At 36.0% G+C, this 20,311-nt stretch overlaps 1 protein-coding gene across 2 annotated transcripts in view; it reads left to right on the top strand.

Annotated features, from left to right (window-relative positions):
* Positions 1 to 18,361, top strand: part of nkain2 (sodium/potassium transporting ATPase interacting 2) — a 125,023-nt gene extending 106,662 nt beyond the window's left edge. The window contains exons 5-7 of one of the 2 annotated variants that reach the window (XM_056765035.1): positions 4,422 to 4,482; positions 9,434 to 9,515; positions 12,779 to 18,361. In XM_056765035.1, the coding sequence (XP_056621013.1) occupies positions 4,422 to 4,482; positions 9,434 to 9,515; positions 12,779 to 12,788 (153 nt within the window). In that variant the 3' untranslated portion in view covers positions 12,789 to 18,361. Of the gene's footprint in view, positions 1 to 4,421; positions 4,483 to 9,433; positions 9,520 to 12,778 lie in introns of those variants that run through there. The other variant, XM_056765036.1, reaches the window with a different exon arrangement.
* The last annotated feature ends 1,950 nt before the right edge of the window (positions 18,362 to 20,311 follow it).

The following is a 20,311-nucleotide window of genomic DNA, read 5'->3' as shown; positions in this document are numbered from 1 at the left end:
AGATTTTATGATTTGAAATTCTGAACCTGTGAGAAAGCACGCTTTACATGAAACTTGTTGTTGAAAGATAGGACATTTAAAACTAGATTGCAGCAATCTGTTCGCAAATGCAGGGTGGGTTTCTTAAAGGCAGGGCAACAAAAAAACACATTTCATTTAAATTCAAGGAGAGGTTCGCTGATAATTGTCGGGCACGAAAATACTTAATTAACCTTATTGGCGGACCACAGGAGAAAATAAATTAGAAATATAACTTTGACTTTTATACAGACTTGCTTTCGATAAATTCTGTTATTGAAGTTAAAATGATTTGTGGAAGCGCACTGTCGTGTTTTAACAATATTATAGATTTTAGAAGGAAATAACTTATTAAACTTGACATAATTTTGCATGCTTGAATGACTGAACCAACAACAAGCTTATTCAGAAAGTGACAGTCCGAAAAAAGTGTTTTAAATCGTTGTTTACAAATATTTGTTTCTCAACAGCTTAAGTATGTTTATGAGATTTGTGTTTATTAAAAACATGATTATGAGAATTCATTATTTTATACTGTCACAATCAGAATGGGACTAACATGACTAAAAGAGTACATACAGGCTTTGCTTTTGTCACAAAGGACATGTTGCTTGTTTTTTCTCAGTTCAAAGAAGCATTTAAGCACCAGTCACATCTAAACCTGCTCTTCTCTAATTTTAAAGTGAACGAAGTTGCTTCATGCTTTGAAGGTAAACATATTAAACATTAAACCCCGTTAATGCAGGCGATGCGGAACAGGCGAGACTGTTTGGATGGGTTCAACGTTTAGATGCTTGCGTTGAGATCAATCATTCGCTTTGAGACACATCCTCCATTATTTATCATCTCCTTAGAAACCCTGCATGTATTATTCACATACAGAGAATCTAAATATAGTCTCGCCTTGTGGGAATGACATAGCACAGGAAGATGGTACACAATAGAACAGCATGCGTTTGAGTGTGTACTGCGCATGTGAGAGGATTAGCATTTAGCATGCTTTTCCTTTTTTCACTTTACTACAGTTTTTTTTTATTGAAATGTTTTTCAGAAAATAGGATGTGTTTAGTTTCGGTCAAGAATTTCAAAATTATTGCAATATTGCAAATGTGCATACTGCAATATTTTTTAGATTTATTTTTACGTACTGCGGCAATAAAACATGGCCGTTTACTTTCAGATTTTGTAGTAGCCTAATGCTTTTTTACTCAGACTGTGTAAGAATGTGAAACATGTATTTTTACATATAATTAGTGTAGTTTACCTTGAAATCTAACGGTTTTCTTAAATAGTAAATATTTTGTGATTTTAAAGGTCCTACTTTAGTTTATGGACTGTCCAACAACAACTTTACACACATACACTTTGTAAAAACACTTTCATTTTCTACTTATTGGCAGTTATTATCACCTTTCGTCTTCACTGACCCTCAAATGATTCATTCGGCAATTCATTTGTCTAATCCCCTCCTTTCTGTCACCCAACTCTGATCTGATTGGTCAGATGGTCTAGTCTGCTGTGATAGGTCTAGTGCAGTGTCGCAAATGGAACATATGCAGCATTACAGGGAGTGACACAAATCTGACCCGGAACTGAAATTTGAACGACCGACAACTCATTCACGTAATTCAGAGTTGACTCCTTTTTTCCCCATGCCAATAACTTTGTTATTTGGTCACTTTCGGCTTTGAAACTTGGCAGACTGCATCGCATTACATACTACATGAAATATAATTTTATGGACATTGTAATATCTACTCTTTAAATAAAACCTGAAATAATATACCTCGAGGACGTATGAGGTGGACAAATGCGATCTCTGGAGGACGCAGCTGAAATCCTGGCTAGGACACGTCCGGTAAAAATGACATATGGTCACCCTACCTAATCCGCCCTCTTTCCATACAAAACCACAGCTGTTACTGTATCTGCTCCATCATCCATTCTTGATGCTGAATCCCAGTAACAGACTGTTGTCCCAATATGTGCTGAGCTGAGATGACACCCTGTTCGGCCCGTGTCCTTCACGTATAGCTGTGTGGTATTATGCAAATTAGGGTGTCTGGAGACGTATTGCATCTGTGTGCGTGCCTACCTGCGCTGCTGGGAGTGGTACATTATTCTGTGGAAATGAGAGCAAGACCTTGAGGTATTCTCGGAATCCTACATCTGCTTTTCCTCCCATTTACCACAGACACAATTGTCCAGCGAGACTCGGACTGTTTGTTCTGTGAATTTAGTTAAATGAGGAGCTCGAAAGATAAGAACGGTGATACATAAACATGTCCCCAAACTAGAGCCTCCCCTGAGGGGACACAAGCTTATATCTCATGGAAAAGCAAATGGAACTCACCCTCGTAAGTCTGGGTGGCCACTTTAAAAGCATGTCAAAGTGTATTTGATTAAGGCACAACTGCGCGAGTCTCTGTGGGCCAGTGTTGAGAAAGCTGCTTTGAAACTAGCTTGCCAAAGTAAAAGCTACTTATGACTTAAAGTACTTAAAACTAGAGTCGAACTACTTTTCTTACTAACAGAAAGTATAATTAATACATATCTTTTTGTAATATACTGTATATGTAACTGTGAGGATACAAGTTACAATTTATTCAGAGCTGTATTTTATACAACAAAAACAATGTGGGTTTTTTGAACGAAGCCGTGTTCCACTTGAACTCATGTTTTCATGATATAGATTTTTCACCGTACAGTATATTACAAATAATTGTATTATTATATCCTATTTTTGATACACTGCATTTGTTCTTCCTTCAGCTGTATAAGATTGTTAACTTATGTATCTGCTAAATGTGAACGGACATCTCAATTAAAGTCATATTTGAGGACCAGTTTTTGAAATTTAGCGCATCTAGTGGTGAGGTTGCGAGTTGCAACCAACGGCTCACTCCACCGCTCCCCTCTCCATTTTGAAGCACTGCGAGGGCTGACACAGGACTCATCACTTTTTCTCTTCTTTGCTGAAGGAGTTCACCTTTTTATGAAACACGTTCTTGTCAAGCATTATGTCCGTTTAGTGCTACTGTAGAAACAACATGGCGAATTCCATGCAAGGGCACACGTGGTTTATGTACATAGAAATAGTTCATTCTAAGGGAATAAAACGCCACGCTTCATTATCTAAGGTGTGTACCCACCTCTGAAGGCATAGTTATTTTTGTTAAATGGAATTTCTGTCAATAGATCCTCCAAAATATTACACATTTAAATAAACATTGTTTTTTTTAACGAATAAAATAAATTGTATTTTTTAAGAATTTGTATAGCCTGCTTAAAAACTAAAGACATTTATAATTAAGACATCATAAAATAGTGATAAGAGAACCAAACTAAAGGGAAAGCTCACCAAAAATGAAAATTTTGTAATTTTGTCCTCAAGATTTTATATTAAAAAAATATTCAGTGGAGTACAAAATAAGATATAAGGCTTTATGTGACTGACTGAGAGTCCCTAACATTCTTTATCTTGTTTTTCAATTTGTGAAAAATGTCTTAAGAGTGAGTAAATAGTGCCAGAATTTCCTTTTATGGGTGATATTTTCTTTTAGTTACTTCTGCAGACACTTGGACAGACTATCCTGCTCTCGATTCAATCATAGACGTCCAATCAGTCCGGGCTATAAAATCACCAGTGTAACAAACAACAACACGGCTCACTGATGAAGAGGGTTTATATAAAGCACAGCTGTGTTTCTTGAGCCTTTAAAAGAGTCCACCCAGAGAGATGTACTTCGTGTGTCCATTACATTTGTTTGCTGCACTCAATATTCTTGCACGATCCTTCCACTAGTTTCATATTCATTGCTTTTAATTACTGTCAAAGTCTTGGATCTTGTCTTTTTCTTTAAAACACGAATGCTGATGAGTAATTCAGAGTCTAAAAAAGTGCTTTATATGTCCATGTGTCTCAATAATTGTAAAGTGTTGTATTTTGAAGAGACTCCAACACTTCTGCTACTCGATGTCCTCATCGCTCTGAAGATCCATTTCCCGCAGTGATGTCTCAGTTTGAGGCAACGCTCTTGCCATCACAACACCTGTTTCCTCTTTTCATTCAATCCTGTTTACATAACCAGCTTTCTTTTATTCCCCGACTACGTGAAGATGTCGATCTCTGCTGTTAAAAGAGATGTTGTTTCTTTTTATCTCTAATTAACATCAACAGTTTTCCATGTTGCTTTGTTTGTACATTAGTCTGCCATAGTGACCACATGACCAGATTTGACCAACACAAATTTATTTTCTTTATTGATGTATGCAGATTGGGTAAGACAGAAGGGATCTCAAACATGTTTTTTTGCTACACTTGACCTTTAATATAGAGGGTAAACTGCCTTTAGTCACTTCAGGATGATATTCTGATCCATTTTGCTTTGTGTTCTTTACAGCTGGCTGGGTTCATCTATGCCTGTTACGTTGTGAAGCTCATTTCAGAAGAGGAAGACAGCTGTGAGTATTACTTCATAACTTATTCATAACTATACTATCTTTTTATATAATTTTACCTGAAATTATAATTATGTAATCTTTTCAGTTAATCACTGAAAGAATTATTTAATTTCATATTAATGTTTTTTTTTTCTTAAGAAATGACGCACAGGTCTTGGTGGCAGATCTTAAGCACTCGCAAACATTTAGATTCAGATATTTCAGGGTCTAATACATTATTTTTATTGATCTGAAACGAGCAGCAAGTGGTTTAGCGGCATGTAGAAAACTCCAGCGCTCAGACAACAAAACACATCATTCCCTTCAATCACAGTAAATTATAGGGCAAAATAAAAAATGAATGTGTTTTAACTTTTGTTCTGGATTTATTGGAAGACAAAAGGAATATATGTATTTTTGAGGGAATATACGATTACAAGGTATATGCAAGCGAACAAAAGCATGCCAGATCAATACTGTTTTTCTCCACCAAATACAGTCGATCCTTATTTTCACTCTTCTCATTATTTAACGCCATGAAGCAACGAAGACAGACAGCACAGGATACATGAAAATGAAACTTCTTGGTTCTGGTTAATAATGTTTTATACTCAGAATCATTCAACTTCACCCTGTATGTAATTAAACGCGGCTGGCCTCTCATTAAACTAAGTGACTTCGCTACATGTTAGGATCACGGACTGAGAGCCCTGTGGCACAATATACTCAGTGTGGAGTGATGGTCTATTAATACAGACTGTTTGTGTGTTTATGAGTTTTTATGCATGGCTTCACGCATTGGGATTAGGCCCAAACTGGAGCAGATCATGATTTAAGTCTAGAATCTGTCTTGAATCTGCAGAACAGTCTACAAACAGGCATTAAAAAAAAATAATAGTACTGCAGAAAACTATTTGTATTAAACTATTAACAATTGATGTTTTTTTTATTTGGTCTAAAAAGTCTAAATTTGACTTGAACCAGAGAAATATCGTCAATAAACAAACCTGTGCAGCATAATATATCTAAGAGAATATTGTTGATTTTAATGTTACATTTACTTTTCTTTCACCATGGGCAAAATGCTTTATATAGTGTAATCAACAAACAATGTTCTAAAAACTTCTTGACGCTTTCCAAAGAAAATTCATACAAACAGTAGCGTTTTTCCATTTACATAGAAATGCAAAAATGTTTAAAAATGTAGTCTTATCTCATGCCAGGCGGGTAGTTGATGATGTCACCTTGGAAAGAAAACCTACATGCATGTCAAGTTAGCACACATATGTTAGTAGTCACATTATACACTCACCTAAAGGATTATTAGGAACACCTGTTTAATTTCTCATTAATGCAATTATGGTGGTGGTGTAATGGTGTGGGGGATGTTTTCTTGGCACACTTTAGGCCCCTTAGTGCCTTAGTGCTTTAAATGCCACGGCCTACCTGAGCATTGTTTCTAACCATGTCCATCCCTTTATGACCACCATGTACCCATCCTCTGATGGCTACTTCCAGCAGGATAATGCACCATGTCACAAAACTCAATTCATTTCAAATTGGTTTCTTGAACATGACAATGAGTTCACTGTACTAAAATGACCCCCACAGTCACCAGATCTCAACCCAATAGAGCATCTTTGGGATGTGGTGGAACGGGAGCTTCATGCATCCCACAAATCTCCATCAACTGCAAGATGCTATCCTATCAATATGGGCCAACATTTGTAATTGTTGAATCAATGCCACGTAGAATTAAAGCAGTTCTGAAGGCGAAAGGGGGTCAAACACAGTATTAGTATGGTGTTCCTAATAATCCTTTAGGTCAGTGTATGCATGTGCATGACATCACTATTTTCACAAATTAGCATTTTGTAGTTTACACGGAAACAATAACGACGTTGATTTCAAAATTTAGCACTTTAAAAAGTTTTAAAAGGCCCGAAACGCCATTGTCGTGTGAATGGTCAAAACGCATAAAACGTGTGTTTTTAGTTGACAATGATGTTGTATAAACACCCCATAGTTTAATAGAAACTCACTCATTTTGGGGTAAAAAAAATCTAAATGGTTTCTAAATGCTGTATCAATGAAGTTATGCAAAATAACCAAGATCACTAAATCCAGTTTATTGTCCTATGAATATTCAAGTTAACCAAAGCATTTCACATGAAACTTGTTCTGCCACACTGATTTGTTAACATCCTCAAACATAATTCAACATCAGGGCGTTGAATGAGCATCTTGATTGTCTCAATCAGCATATATGAGCCGTTCTGGAACATTTGTGTAATTGGGAAATATCCCTCTGAAGTCTCTCTCAATCAGTCTATGGGTGTCTGAATGTGAGTGCTGTGCCCGATGAATGTCATCAGTGACGGCGACGTTCCAGAAATGAGCTAAAACAATACCTCAGAGAAATATATAGCGGAAGCTCTGAATCCTCCATAGCCAGCCAATGATATTGCAGATTTGTTCCCATAGGTGCGTAGGAATACTAATCGGGTCACCATGTTGGCCATTACAGTTTTAATTAATATAATACATGAAGTACCTCTGCAAAGGTAATGAAGGACTCAAACCAATCAACACGTTCCTTTGTTAATTACAGCTGTTATCAAGGGTGCCGTCCCAGGGTACATTTAAAGAAAGGACAGCATTTAAAACGATTCCACCTTGGAGAGCGGGCAAAAGCAGGAGGGAGCGTCACGAAGCGGCTATTACGGCGTGCAAAGTGCTGGGAAACACTTTTTGCATCTATAACACGGAAATTAGGTTAAGGCTGTCCTTCGGGGATACGCAATCAGGTTTTGTGGTTGCAGGGGTGCGAGCTCGCTCTGATGGGCTTTGTGTGCTGCGTGCGGTTTATAAATGCTTGCGAGAGGATAAAGCCGAGACCATAAAACGGAGGCAGCTGTTTGAAAAACACAACCATCTTAGCTTAATTCCCTGCGGTGGAGGGGCCATCGGACTGGCTTTTTTCTGGGATGTGTCGCTTAAAACAGAATAAATAGCTGTTTTGTTGAGGTCGTTGGATGGTTGTTTTATGTGTTTGAATTTTAATGCTATAGCTGGAGGCAGTTTGCCGGCCCTCGATCTGTCCTCTTGTCCACAGTCATCAGTAGTTGTTTTTTTTACTTCATTATTGGATCAGTGATCCCGGCGTTTCCATTAACTTGGCAGTACTAGCCGAGAGGACTTTCGGCTGTAAAAACTTAAGCTATTTGTTCATTGGAAAGGGGAAATGTTTTAAGAGCATTTTAAGACCACTCTAATACAGACAAGACTCGTCTTGAGGCTATCTATCTAAACAATTATCCCTTAAAGACATATTTATGTAGAGGAATGGTCTGAAGTGTGGCATAACTTAATTTTCATACTAAGATGATCTGTGTTTTCCAATTGTGTGTGTGTGCGGTTTGATGACAATCCTACAGTACACACATTTTTATGGTTTAACACTTTTATATCTGTAAATCAGCTAAAATACAGGAACAGTACTGTATAAGAATAAGATTGTTGTCTTATTCTCTTACTCTTATCATCTTATCGTGTTATTACTTGTTAGTTATTATTGTTTGTTTATTTGTTTTTATCGTTTTTTGTTGTGATGGTATTTTTATTGTGTAGCGCTTTGGGAAAAAAGCGCATTATAAATAAAAGGGTATTATTATTATTATTATCTAAAGAAAGTTTCTGAATGTTTTTTTAATGTCTCACCTGTATTTTGAAGGATACAATGCATTCCTTTGTGTTAAATTTCTTTATTAGATAATGTCCTGTCAGAAATGTACTTAATTTTATTTATTTTTTTCCTTTTTGTAAAGGGTGTATTTATTTTTCATTTATATTTATTCATTGTTTTATCTTTCTGTCTATTCTAAAGTGCATTTTCTGTAAAGATGCTTTGCAACATTTTGAAAGTGCTATAAAAGTTGTACAAATTGCGGCATCCAGTGGTGAGGTTCCGAATTGTAACAAATGGTTCACTCCCCCTTCCTTTTAAAGCACTACGGAGGCTGACACAGAACAAAGATGCATCACGTTTTTTCTTTGCTGAAGGAGATTACTTATTTACGAAACACGCTCTGTGGAGCATTAAGGGCTAGAAACAACATGACGAATTCAATATAAGGGGACCCGTGTTGTAGGTAGATATGTAGAATAGTTCATTCCAAGGTAAAACATAATGCTTCATTATGTAAGGTCACCTCTGAAGTTAAATAATATTGCATTTCTGTCAACAGATACTCCAAAAAATGACATAGATATTTTTTTTGCATTATTATAGATCTGTTGTTTAACTGTTGGTCTGTCACACATCGTTTTGACATTCCTTGCAAATTGTTGCAAATATTTGTTTTATAGTTCATAATTTTTTATCATTTATACAGGTCAAACATGAAGAGAGGTATTAAAAAACAAGTGTATTAAAAGACAATGTGTTGCGAAATTCAAGCACTGTAGTTAAAATTGTTGGCACACGCTTAAGAACTGACCCCTGTGGGTTCTGATAACACTGATCAGGACAAAGGTCTGATTCCACAACGTGTCCAGCGTGGATTATGGGATTTGTTCTTAGAATCTGTTATTAGAATGATAATCAGTCCATTTAGGATGCACAGGAGAAGATCTCAGCTAATTCTGCAGCTTATCTCAAATGTTCAATGATCTAGAAAACACCCTCCAATGTTCAAACCCTGGTTCTTTATCACACGCTTTAGTAGCTACCTTAGCGTCTTTGTGAGAGTCTAGATACCCGGCCCTGAAACGGCTGGATGGTCCTCACAGAGAGGGGCTCCAAGCTAATCCTGTCAACTTGTTTTATGCCAGCAGATCTGCATCCATTACTCATGAATATCGCTCTTATCATAACCATTGAATATGCGAATAAATGTTGATTAGTTGATAAATGACAGCTTTTAAAAGCATTCACTGAAATAAAGTGTCTCTCTCTTTGTTTTTTCTTTAGTTGACTTTATAGGAGGGTTCGATTCATACGGTTACCAAGGGCCACAGAAGACATCGCATTTGCAACTACAACCAATGTACATGTAAGTACCGCAAAAATGATGCCTTTTAAATTGAATCAAACCTAAATTATAAACGGTTTAATCTGACGCACTCGCCTGAAGTTAAACTCTGGTCTGTGTTTGTTGATCGGTCTGTCGAGTTGCTAATAACTATTTATATTTAATATATATTAATATTAAATCATATTTATATTTTATTGTCTAGTAATTGTATTAAATAAAAAAAATTTGAATTTTTTTGTAAATTAATGTATTAAATAAACCATCTATAAAACATTCACTTATGCAGTTTCTTGCAGCTCAAAAAGTTAAAAACACTTGGCAAGTAGCTCTCTGTTTCTCTGCTTTGTATAAGATCATATTTAATAAATAATCATTAATACTATTATTAATAAACAAATAAATCAACAATCATTAAAAAAAATAGTTAAACATTTATTTATATTTATTTATAAATATATACATAAATATTTTTACAATCGATTTTTTAGACCTTCAAGGTACGTGCAAAAAAAAACACTGAGTGCTTTAGAGTCTGATAGGAGGTCCAAGACCGGCCGAGTTCAAAACAAAACTCGAGTACCTTCTCAGTAGCAACATCTATAAGAAATATTGTCATTGTGTCTGGGATAATATCTAAGGTCAATATTTGGGAGGTATTCTGTTTGCCCTGTCCCAGTTGACAGCTTAAATGTTTATAAGAAAGCGGTGAAATGCTCAGAGGTGGGACTCGGTGAACGCTGGGAGATTTAAAAGGATTTGGCTTATTGACACTGATCTATTGGTGATTGTGTTCTATAAAGTCGGCCTTTGTGTCCACAGTACACTCCATTATGCCAGGAGGTGAGACAGCAGTGCATTTTAAGCTTAGACTCATGATCTAGATGTAGACAGCTGTCTGTCTCAAGGAGACGGTGCATTTTAATGGTATCGATAAATTATGCATCATATCTGTTTGAGGGTAAATTATAAGAGGAGTTTTATTTTTCTGTGAACTATTCCTTTAACTGTACAATCACCATGGCATCATTCAAAGTATTCTTCAGCTTGTGGGTGAGATCAGTCCAGCTGATGTGAAAACATATGGCAGGGCTCCAAATGTGTCCGTCGCTAGTCTTGGCACGCATGTGACACCAACAGCAAAATTCCAGCCGGGATGTTCCCCGTCGTCCTCCAGGGAAGGAAGGGCACAGCTGAGCTGCCCAGCGTCTGGGTTAAGAGACAAGAGACGGGCAGGCTGGAATCTGGCCAGTGATGTGGGATCTAAAGGGATATCCCTTTTGGATTCACTGTAGATAGTGAGGGAGCGAGATTCTCCAGTAATATTGGAATAGCGTTTATCCCTAGAGATTATAGCCCTCTTTCTATATTTTTTCCCACAAATGAGCAATTCCTGAAAACCAGGGTAACAGTATCACATTTTTGACAGTATGTAAGGATGCACTGTTTTGTGTGTGTTACGCTGATGAGTATATAAACGGATTTGTAGATATTCAGCAGATCATTTGATCATAACATATTGACTGGCTTAAAGGGATACTTCACCCAAAAATGAGAATTCTGTCATCCTTACTCACCTTTGAGTTTTTCCAAATCTGCATAAATTTCTTGATTCTGATGAGCACAGAGAAAGATATTTGGAAGAATGTACCAGACCCCCCCATTGACTCATAGTAGGTAAAAATACAATTGTAGTCAAAAGTGCCCCAAAACTGTTTGCTGTCCTACATTCTTCAAAACGTCTTCTTTTGTGTTTGTGAGTATTTGAAAGTATTTTTTCTAACTATGGAAGTCATATGGGGGCAAAACCTGTCTGGTTTTATCACAACAAAGGAATGTATACAGATTCGGAACAACTCTGAATTTTCATTTTCGGGTGAGGTATCCCTTTAAGGGGAGAACCCTAATGTTGAATAACATGTATAATGAAGCTTTTTTCAGGCTATACTGATAATCTCCATTATGTGTCTGTTCATCATTTTAAACATGAAAAGCAGTATAGTACCTTTAAGATAAACCTTCATGATGTTTCCAAGCATTTTTGACTGTGGCGTTTTCTGTCACCAGTATACACAGCAGAAATTTGCAATTACATGGGCTTTAGATCAATGACAAGCCACAATGCTTTGTGCAACCCTTTAAGATCCATCCATCCTTGTCTTCTGGGAACACATTTATTACACCAAATTCACAGAAAGACAACAGAGCAAATTAATTATTATTCTAAAAGAGCTACATTCCCCTGTAACCCATAAGTGCTTCCCGGTTGGTAGAGGTATCATGTCGAAGATGTACCGTATACTCACCGTCAGTCAGTGTTTTGTATTTATTACATGGCCGAGTGACTAAATCATTCTGTTACGTCATGGAGTCTTTTGCTTTTGTAAATGTCAAAATCTCACTTTTCCATAATGCATTGGAGTGCTTTGAATGGCAGGTCTATCCGTAGACAGATTGCATATTTTGATATGTTTGTGGGAGAATTTTGTATGGTTGCTTTGGTTTAAAAACGTCCATGTGCGTTGTGTCCATTTTAAAATGCAACAGGGAGGAAAATAGAATAGCCAATGAAAAGTGGAAAAGGTCACGGCTAATAATTAGTTGAAAGGGCAAGGAAGAGAAAAACGGAAATGAATGGATGCAACTCATAAACCTTCAACGGGATGCAAAAAAAGAGACAAAAGAGGCTTTGTTCTGCCAGATACAAAAAAACTAAATGTGGTAGTAAATCAGTTTTTATAACATTTGCGGTTTTCTCATGTTTCTAAAATACTCAAATAGGAATTTGGAAATGCTTTGTTTGGAAGTTTTCAAAAGGTTGCTGATAGGCTCTTAGCAGAAAACTAGTAATATTATTACTTTAATTCACTAAAAATACAAAAATTACTCGATGAAAGTAAACAAGACGGCTGTGTAGCACACAAGAAAACACATGCTGATGAGATGAATTTGCATAAATGTACAATTTATCTGTTTTTATGTGAACAAATCAATGAAATTCAAGACATTGATTGATTTCAAGACAAGACAACACCAAACAATAAATCAACAAAATCGAAATTCATAGTGAACAAAAATATTTTCTATCTAGCCTTGTTAATAATTTAGAAAATTGGCCTTTTTACATTTCAGACTCGCATGCAATAAAATGCATTTCTGTGTTTCATGTCAAAGACATTTCTGTACACTACAGAATTGTGGTACGTTGTTAAGGCATCAATGTGAAATCTTCCTCCTGAAGCGAAATCCAATAAATAATATGCTCTCACTGTTTTCTTCCTTAGGTCAAAATAAAAGGACGACTGCCTTATCAACCCATCAAACCGAAGAACTGAAGTTCGAACACTCTGTCTCTCTACGTAAATGTCTTAACATGATAGTGTCTTACGAACTGTCGGAGGAACACTGAACCGACGTTTGACCTCAAAAACTAAAGCAACAAAGTGGATTTTCTTTGTCTATGCCCAGCCCTTCGTCTGTCTCAGCACCAGAGCCAGGAGGTGCGAGAGTGCCCCCCTGTGGCAATGTCTTCTCAGCAGACTTATTGCGACCGTGAACAATGCAAAGTGGTGCTGAGCACAGGAGCAGATTGTGTTGATGTCTGTGTATTGTGCCAGACATCAAAGCACTGCGGAAAGCTTGGAATCGTGCAATGGACCCGGGTGGATTCAAGCGATAAGGAAACCATCCGTACTCAAAGAATGTTCATTACACAGTTATGATATTAGTTATCTGATGTACTTCTGCCATCTTCAAATGGTGACTGGAGTGAATTGTTGTGGTTGTTTACAAAGGGTTATTCCAGCAGCGGGATGACCATCACATTTGGTTTTCTCCTTAAGATAATTAACTGCAACTCAATTCGTTTTAATTCTTCTGGATCTATGTGCGTTGAAAGTGCCAAGACGAGTTACATAAAACGAGTAGCTGCTAAGAGATTCTTATTTTTTTGACAGTCAGAAAAATAGCTATGATTTTATCAGATCAACGTCGACATGGGATCGCCCGTACGTGTTTGCATGAGGTGTCAAAAATCTGTTGCGTATTTAATATCTTTCAGCTAGAAATAGACCGACCTTGGAAGGCTTGACAGTTGCGACTGTCCTCGCTCCATAAGGTTGTTTGTGAATATCGTGTTTTTAAGATGGTGTTGAGTCCTGTTAACAAGATAACGCATAGAATACAGTTGTAACTTCTTTCTATTTTAAGCCTTTTTTTAACGTGTGCCACTGTTCACTATTTTCTAGTAGACTAATAATTTATTAAGCCGTGTAGGGGGGCTTTTTTGACATATGTGTACATATTGAGGGGGAAAGTCTTTGGAGGGGGTAGGGATAGAGATGCATTATTTCTAGTGATGTGAGAAAGTTTGATTTACTTTGGGTTGAGATTTAGTTTTGTGTCGTGCAGAAGGTGAAAGTATCTCACACAAATTGATGCCCAGCTTTCAGGCGAGAGTTTTATGTTCACCCGTACAAACTGTTACTAAATATATGAAAGCTCTTCAGGAATTTCCACTCTCTGATTTAGCTGTACTTTATGGCTTCATTTGTAACCTGCCTCCTATATGGATATCATAAAGTTTCTTTGGTTACACTTTACAATAAGGTGCTGTTTGTTGACAATTAGTTAATGCATTAGCTAAAATAAACTAACAATGAACAATACTAATACAGTATACAGGGTTTGCACATACATCACGGTTTGGTCAGTTATCTGGATGCGTGGCAATATTGGAGATACTCGAAACTAAACAACAGCATGGATTGCATGGTAAATGTACAACATAAGACGTTTTTCTACTAATTTATGATGTCTAAACCATTGAAAAAACACGTGGAAGCTAAATAATATAGAGAAAGACTTGGTTAGCAGGAAAGGAAGGAATATTTTGACAAACTAAAGCTAACAGGTGGTTAGTAGGTGGTAAGTACTCCCGATGTTTCTCCCGGTACAACAAACTAGTACAGCCCAAAACACGACAATAATTTCAGAAGTAATACATTTTCGAAACTTCAAGCTCCATTCGGGATTCAGTGGCACCCTTTATAGGTTATCAAAATCATGCAGCAGGTTGTTAACGCAGAAATAAGTGCCGACACTTTGATCACAATGAAGGGTCTTAATTATTTTGTGATAACAGTCGGCTGCGTGAACATTATCCTGCTTATTACAAGGCAACTTGGCACATGAGAAAAAACTGCACATGAAATGTGAATTTGATATATTTTATTAGCAATTTTTTACCCAATGCAGACCTTTCAGGACGTTTACCTCCATCAGTTCGATTTTTGAAGGCAGCAAAGATGTATCCTTTGCTGGGTTCAATGTCCCACAATTCAATGCGTGTGCTCATGCGCAGAATGTGATTGGTCGAGCAGGGTCGATTTCGAAAAAATTTAATTGCCGGCAAATAAATTGGCTAGAGCACAGTTTTTGTGTAAAAAAGTTATATTTTCTCTTTTCACAACGTTTAAATGCATTTCAAGCGATTGATAAGTATTTTAGTTTTAAATTATTTGTTTAGTTATATTTTATATTTCAAACAGAATTCCGTTACGCTGTCTCTGGAGGCTGTCCGAATGTGTTTCTCAGAGCTGACTTCGTGCCTAATCGCTGCCTCTGAAGGCATTGCCTCATGTGACAGCTTTCGGACGCAGCTTTATTCATACTACTCATACTACATAAGTACATACTACTCCCACTCGTAGAACGTACTCTTCTTATGGCTGATAGTTAGGTACTTATTCAAATTCCGTTTTCGGATGCAGCCTGTGTGTTATTCATTTTGAGAGGTTGTTATCTGGGAATAACGAACCTAGAAATGTCGCGACTGGCCAATGAGAACTGAGCATTCCAATGAGCTGTGTAATAACATTGGTTAATGCACCATAAATTAACATGAATAACGGTTTTAACTAATACTAACAAGGATTAATAAAAATTGACTTACTAAATTGTTCATTGTTAGCTAATGCATATACTAATGTTAACTTTAGCAACTTATTGTAACGTGTTACGTTTCTTCTTATAACGCACTTTCAATGGTCGATTTCAAATATCGTAGCCCACGGATGAAGCGTGAAATGTCTTTATTTTGGTCAAACTGCCTGAAATGATCAAATATGTATTTCTGAATTGTATTTTAACTTCTCTCTTAATCTCACAGTAAAAGAAACTGTGGGGTCGAAATATATTTGCGAATTGGAATTCCCAGAGAGAAAGTGCCTGAAACAACATCCTGTTAACATTCCAGTAAATGGCAATCTGCTCTCATTCAGAATGGTTGTATATAAACAAGGGTCTAACCGGGCTGTGTTTAAATCAATCCCCGTGTGAGTTACACTGGCAAGGCTAAGTGGCTTTGATAATTAATAAAGATATTTTAGCCGTATCACTCTCCAGACCTGGCTGGCAAATAATTCCCTGTAGTGCTTTACAACATTATTTGTGATTCTGATTCAATACGGAGTGATTTGTTTGGGTAATGGAACTAAACGAGAATAATAAAACAATGAAAGAAAATCTATATGGGTGAATCTCACGAAACCTGTCGAGAACATGATCATGTTATATCCAAAAATTAAAGAAAATTAAATATTGAGAAATTATATTTTGTCTGAATTTGCAATGTTACATTATCCATCAAATAATAACAAAAAAAAATCATTAATGAGTGTCATTGGAATCATAAACCTCATCAACTACAAAATGAATTACAGTAATGAGAAACTGGGGGAAATGTGGTGCCATGAATATAATGTTATGCAAAATAATGGTCCTTATGTTTCATTTGCTAAATTTCTTTATATGCAAAATAGATTTTCTTCTATTGTCTTCTTTTGATTTGTGACCTGGACATGTTTTTATGAGGTTTACCCATGGGTCAATAACGTATGATGACCACTTAGCATGTGGTGCGACCAATAAAATCAATAACTGTATTAAATAAAAATATAAAAAATATAGATTTTTTTGTGGCTGAGATATGAATCTCTGAAACAGTATGCTTAAGTGCGATTTTTAAAACCTTTTTATCAGTATACGATTTTCAGGAAAATATGGTTGGTAATTTATTTTATTTAAAACGACAAAATTATAGAACAAAAATATGAGATTATTACTTACCAAACCTCAAAGAAATGCAAATCTAAACACTTTAAATACTAAAGATTTGTCAAATAAACGGTTAAGCATGTAAAGGAAATGAATTTATTTTAAGACAAATCACAGTCGCACCACATGACATTTTTTAAGGCTATGGTCAATAGATGAAAAACACTAAAATCACTTAATTTAATATTTTAAACAGCATTTATTAATACACTACAGACTTAGTGTAGTGTTTAAATAACTGCAATATATATTATTTGTTTGTATTTTAAAATGTGCATGTCGAAAATCCTTATACTTCATTGACCCCTATATCATTGTAAAAATTCTTTATTTTGTTTGAAAACGCAGAACTCCTCAGAGATGAGCAGATTGCAGAAGGAGTGTTACATTAGCCTGACTGCTGTACAAATGACTTTAAAGACATGTGTAAATACATCCTGATTTAAACATGGTGCTTAATTAGACTTTAACATATTGAATAAACTAAGCAAAACTGAAGCAAAAAATGTTCTGGTTCTTAATATATTCGCAAGACACAGTCTAAGCTTATGTGAGATTTACTCTGCATTAATACATGTAAAACAGGCCCTGAAAGTCACACAGATTGTAAGCCGTGGAAAATGTCAAATGTGACTATCATAATTATTGAGCTGACAAAAGCCAGGATGATGATAAATATACTCAAAGTTCAGGAAGTCTTGCATGATGATTCGGCCTGGGAGTATGTGATGTCACCGACAATGCTCTAACCAAACCTGTAAATAAAAATGGATTTACTAACCAGTTTAAATTCTTGTGTTCAGTGTCGTCCTAACAGAGTCATTCATTTGATTTCATCTCAAGATTTCATTTGATGACATGTTGTGAGAGCACATATTCATAATTAAAGAGATCACTTTGACAACCCGACTGAAATAAAATGCCATAAAACAGCTTTCAGAGGTTGAATTCCTGAGATAGTTCACCCCAACATTTTGTCAACATTTTACTCACCTTCGTGTCATTTAAACCTGTATACGATTCTTTCTTCTGTGGAACACAAAAGAAGATATTTTGAAAAATGTCAAAGTGGTTTTGTGTCCATACAATGGAAGTCAATATATCAAAATATCTTATTGTGTTTTCTGCAGAAGAAAAAAACTCATATAGGTTTGGAATGATAGTAAGACTTTTCATTTTTGGGTCGAGGAATTGCTTTTAAAGTTTTCTGTTTCTGTAGATTGACAGTAATAAAACCAGACAGGTTAAATGACTATTTGTTCTGGTAAAAAAAACTTCACATCTTTGGCAATTTCCTGCTTTATTATGTCATTTCCAAGTATAATAGTGTGTCATAATGCTTAGCAACAGACATCGTCAATGAAGATTGTCTTTCATGAGAAACTGCTGTCAGATTTATTCCCCAAGGACTGAATTTTTTCATACCGCTCCAGTGATGTGGTTCCAGCATCACATGTTCTGCCTTTATTCTTTCATGCTGGAGGCTTGACAGGCAGTGTGTGTTTCTTTTACAGTGGTGTCCTGTCTACAGTTCACTGGTGGAAAACTAGTCATTAAAGCTTGGTTATACAGTTACCCGAGCTATGGGAAAACCATGGTAAAATGGCATTTAATTATACTTTCAATATTGACTCTGGTAAAGCATGTTTACATGTTTGAAACTAAATTCAACAAAAACAGGTGAATGTAAAATATGCTACTATTAAGGTGGACAGCAAGATGAAAAGTGTGTTTTGGAGACTTACATTTATTTAAGCTCAAGAAGAAGAAAAAGAAGTTGCGAGTCATGTTTGGATGTCAAATCCTGAAAGGACCCATCACATTCAGAGTTATTGATGATAGCGTCACAGTTTCAAAAGAAGTCTTCAGCCACTCTGCAATAAAGGGATCCATTCGATTGTTATCATTTAGAGGAATAAAACTAGCTTCCGATCTCTAAGTCTGCTCTGCATAAAGAATGTAGGCCCTTTTAAGGAGTCTTTAAATGTTAAAATGTGGAGTGAGGTGATATCGTGCATTATACAGGATCAAAAGACCAGACTTGCAAGAATCATGCTGATGCTTCAACTGTAATCTGTGCTTTCTGATGGCATAACATGCTCTCATTACTTTATCTTTTTATTCCTATCCGCAAGCCTACAGGAAGCAAAACATCAATTAACATGAGCAGTGATGTTTAAACACATTCAAGCACACTTTACGCTGATGTTCAGTGACCCTCTGACCCCTCTTTGATTCACCACAATGATAACAGATGTTCATTTCTCCACATTTTCTAAACGAGCCCCCTAACAGATGGGCGTTTAAGTGTGACTAAAACCCACGATTCTGATTTATTAAACGATGTCAGAGTTGTGTCAGGGTTGTGATTTTATAAATTGTTACAAAGCAGAGACTATTCGTGAAGAATGCTAAATCTGAAATGTCTTCAATGGCATTAAATTGAATTTTATGGAAGACATTGCAGTCTTATGGGCTGACCTTTTATAATGCGAAACAAATAGAAGAATTGTTTAGTAATGCACACGGATAGGAAACCTTTTCAAATTCAATGCTATATTTTAAGCTCATATAATAAATACATGTCAAAAACCATTTATATTTCTTCTGTATATATGAAGTGCAAGGCTTTTTTTCTGGCCAGTGTCAAAATTAACAAAGATGCTATTCTTTATCCTGGAAACCAACATTGTGGGCCAGAATGTTGATTCAGCATTACGACACACCCACTGTGACCTATTACTGAGATAATGTCCCATGCCATTTAACAAACATCACACCTCAGAGTTTGCTTGTGTCATTATTTTCAGAAAATTACATTATGTTTTACCACATCCTAACCCAATAACAACCCAGACGAAAAAAAAACAAGAAATATCAAAAGATGTTCATTTGAGATGAGTTTATAGCGTTTGCTCTACTGCCCTCTAGTGACGACATGGAAAAATGCAATTAGGACGCGTCGATTTTTTTGCAAACGTATCAGTTTTCTTTTTTTCGTTCATTTTGCGATTTCGCGGATTACGGATAACCAATTGAATTGATTTTTGAATACCTCTTAATCTGATTAATCTTAATCGTTTAAACAATTATTAGGTAAACGACGAAGTCTCAGAAGTAGGCTAAATTAAAAAATCTAAACGTTTAGGGGGGGTTTATAGAGGATATAAAACTAGTCCTAGACTAAAATACATTGCTTGTCCTGATATATCATGAAATACATCAGTGCCATTGTTTTGCCTCAAAATACACACAATTAATGATTATTTGCAAGGCATGTTTGTAAAACTATACAAGTATCACAATTTACCTAAAGCATGGCTTATCTAATCCTAAATCTTAAAGTTTTAAGGGCACGTTGAAGCTCAAATGTTTGCAGAAGAAGACAAGCAAAAACACAAATAGACCAAAAGCCTCTCATCAGGGTTGGGTTGAAATTTGTTGGCTTAGTTTTCAGAAACTCACAAGTGAAGTAAAACTGAATTAACTGATCGAATTCTGAATTACAACATCATACAAACGATACAGTATCTACCTATTCTTTTCGGCATTTTCGAAAGTCCTTATGTCTAAATTTTCCAGTTCAAAATAAAACATGCTTATAAAATAAGAAAAATACTGAAACAGTAATCGAAAACCCCATTACTTTTTCTAATGCCATTAGTTAATCGATTTAGATGCGCATTTAATAGGTTCTACAC

This window comes from Triplophysa dalaica, chromosome 13, assembly GCF_015846415.1.
Source record: "Triplophysa dalaica isolate WHDGS20190420 chromosome 13, ASM1584641v1, whole genome shotgun sequence".
NCBI classification, from domain to species: domain Eukaryota; kingdom Metazoa; phylum Chordata; class Actinopteri; order Cypriniformes; family Nemacheilidae; genus Triplophysa; species Triplophysa dalaica.
Note: the sequence above shows the minus strand (reverse complement) of the source record. Positions and strands in the feature narration are given on the sequence as shown.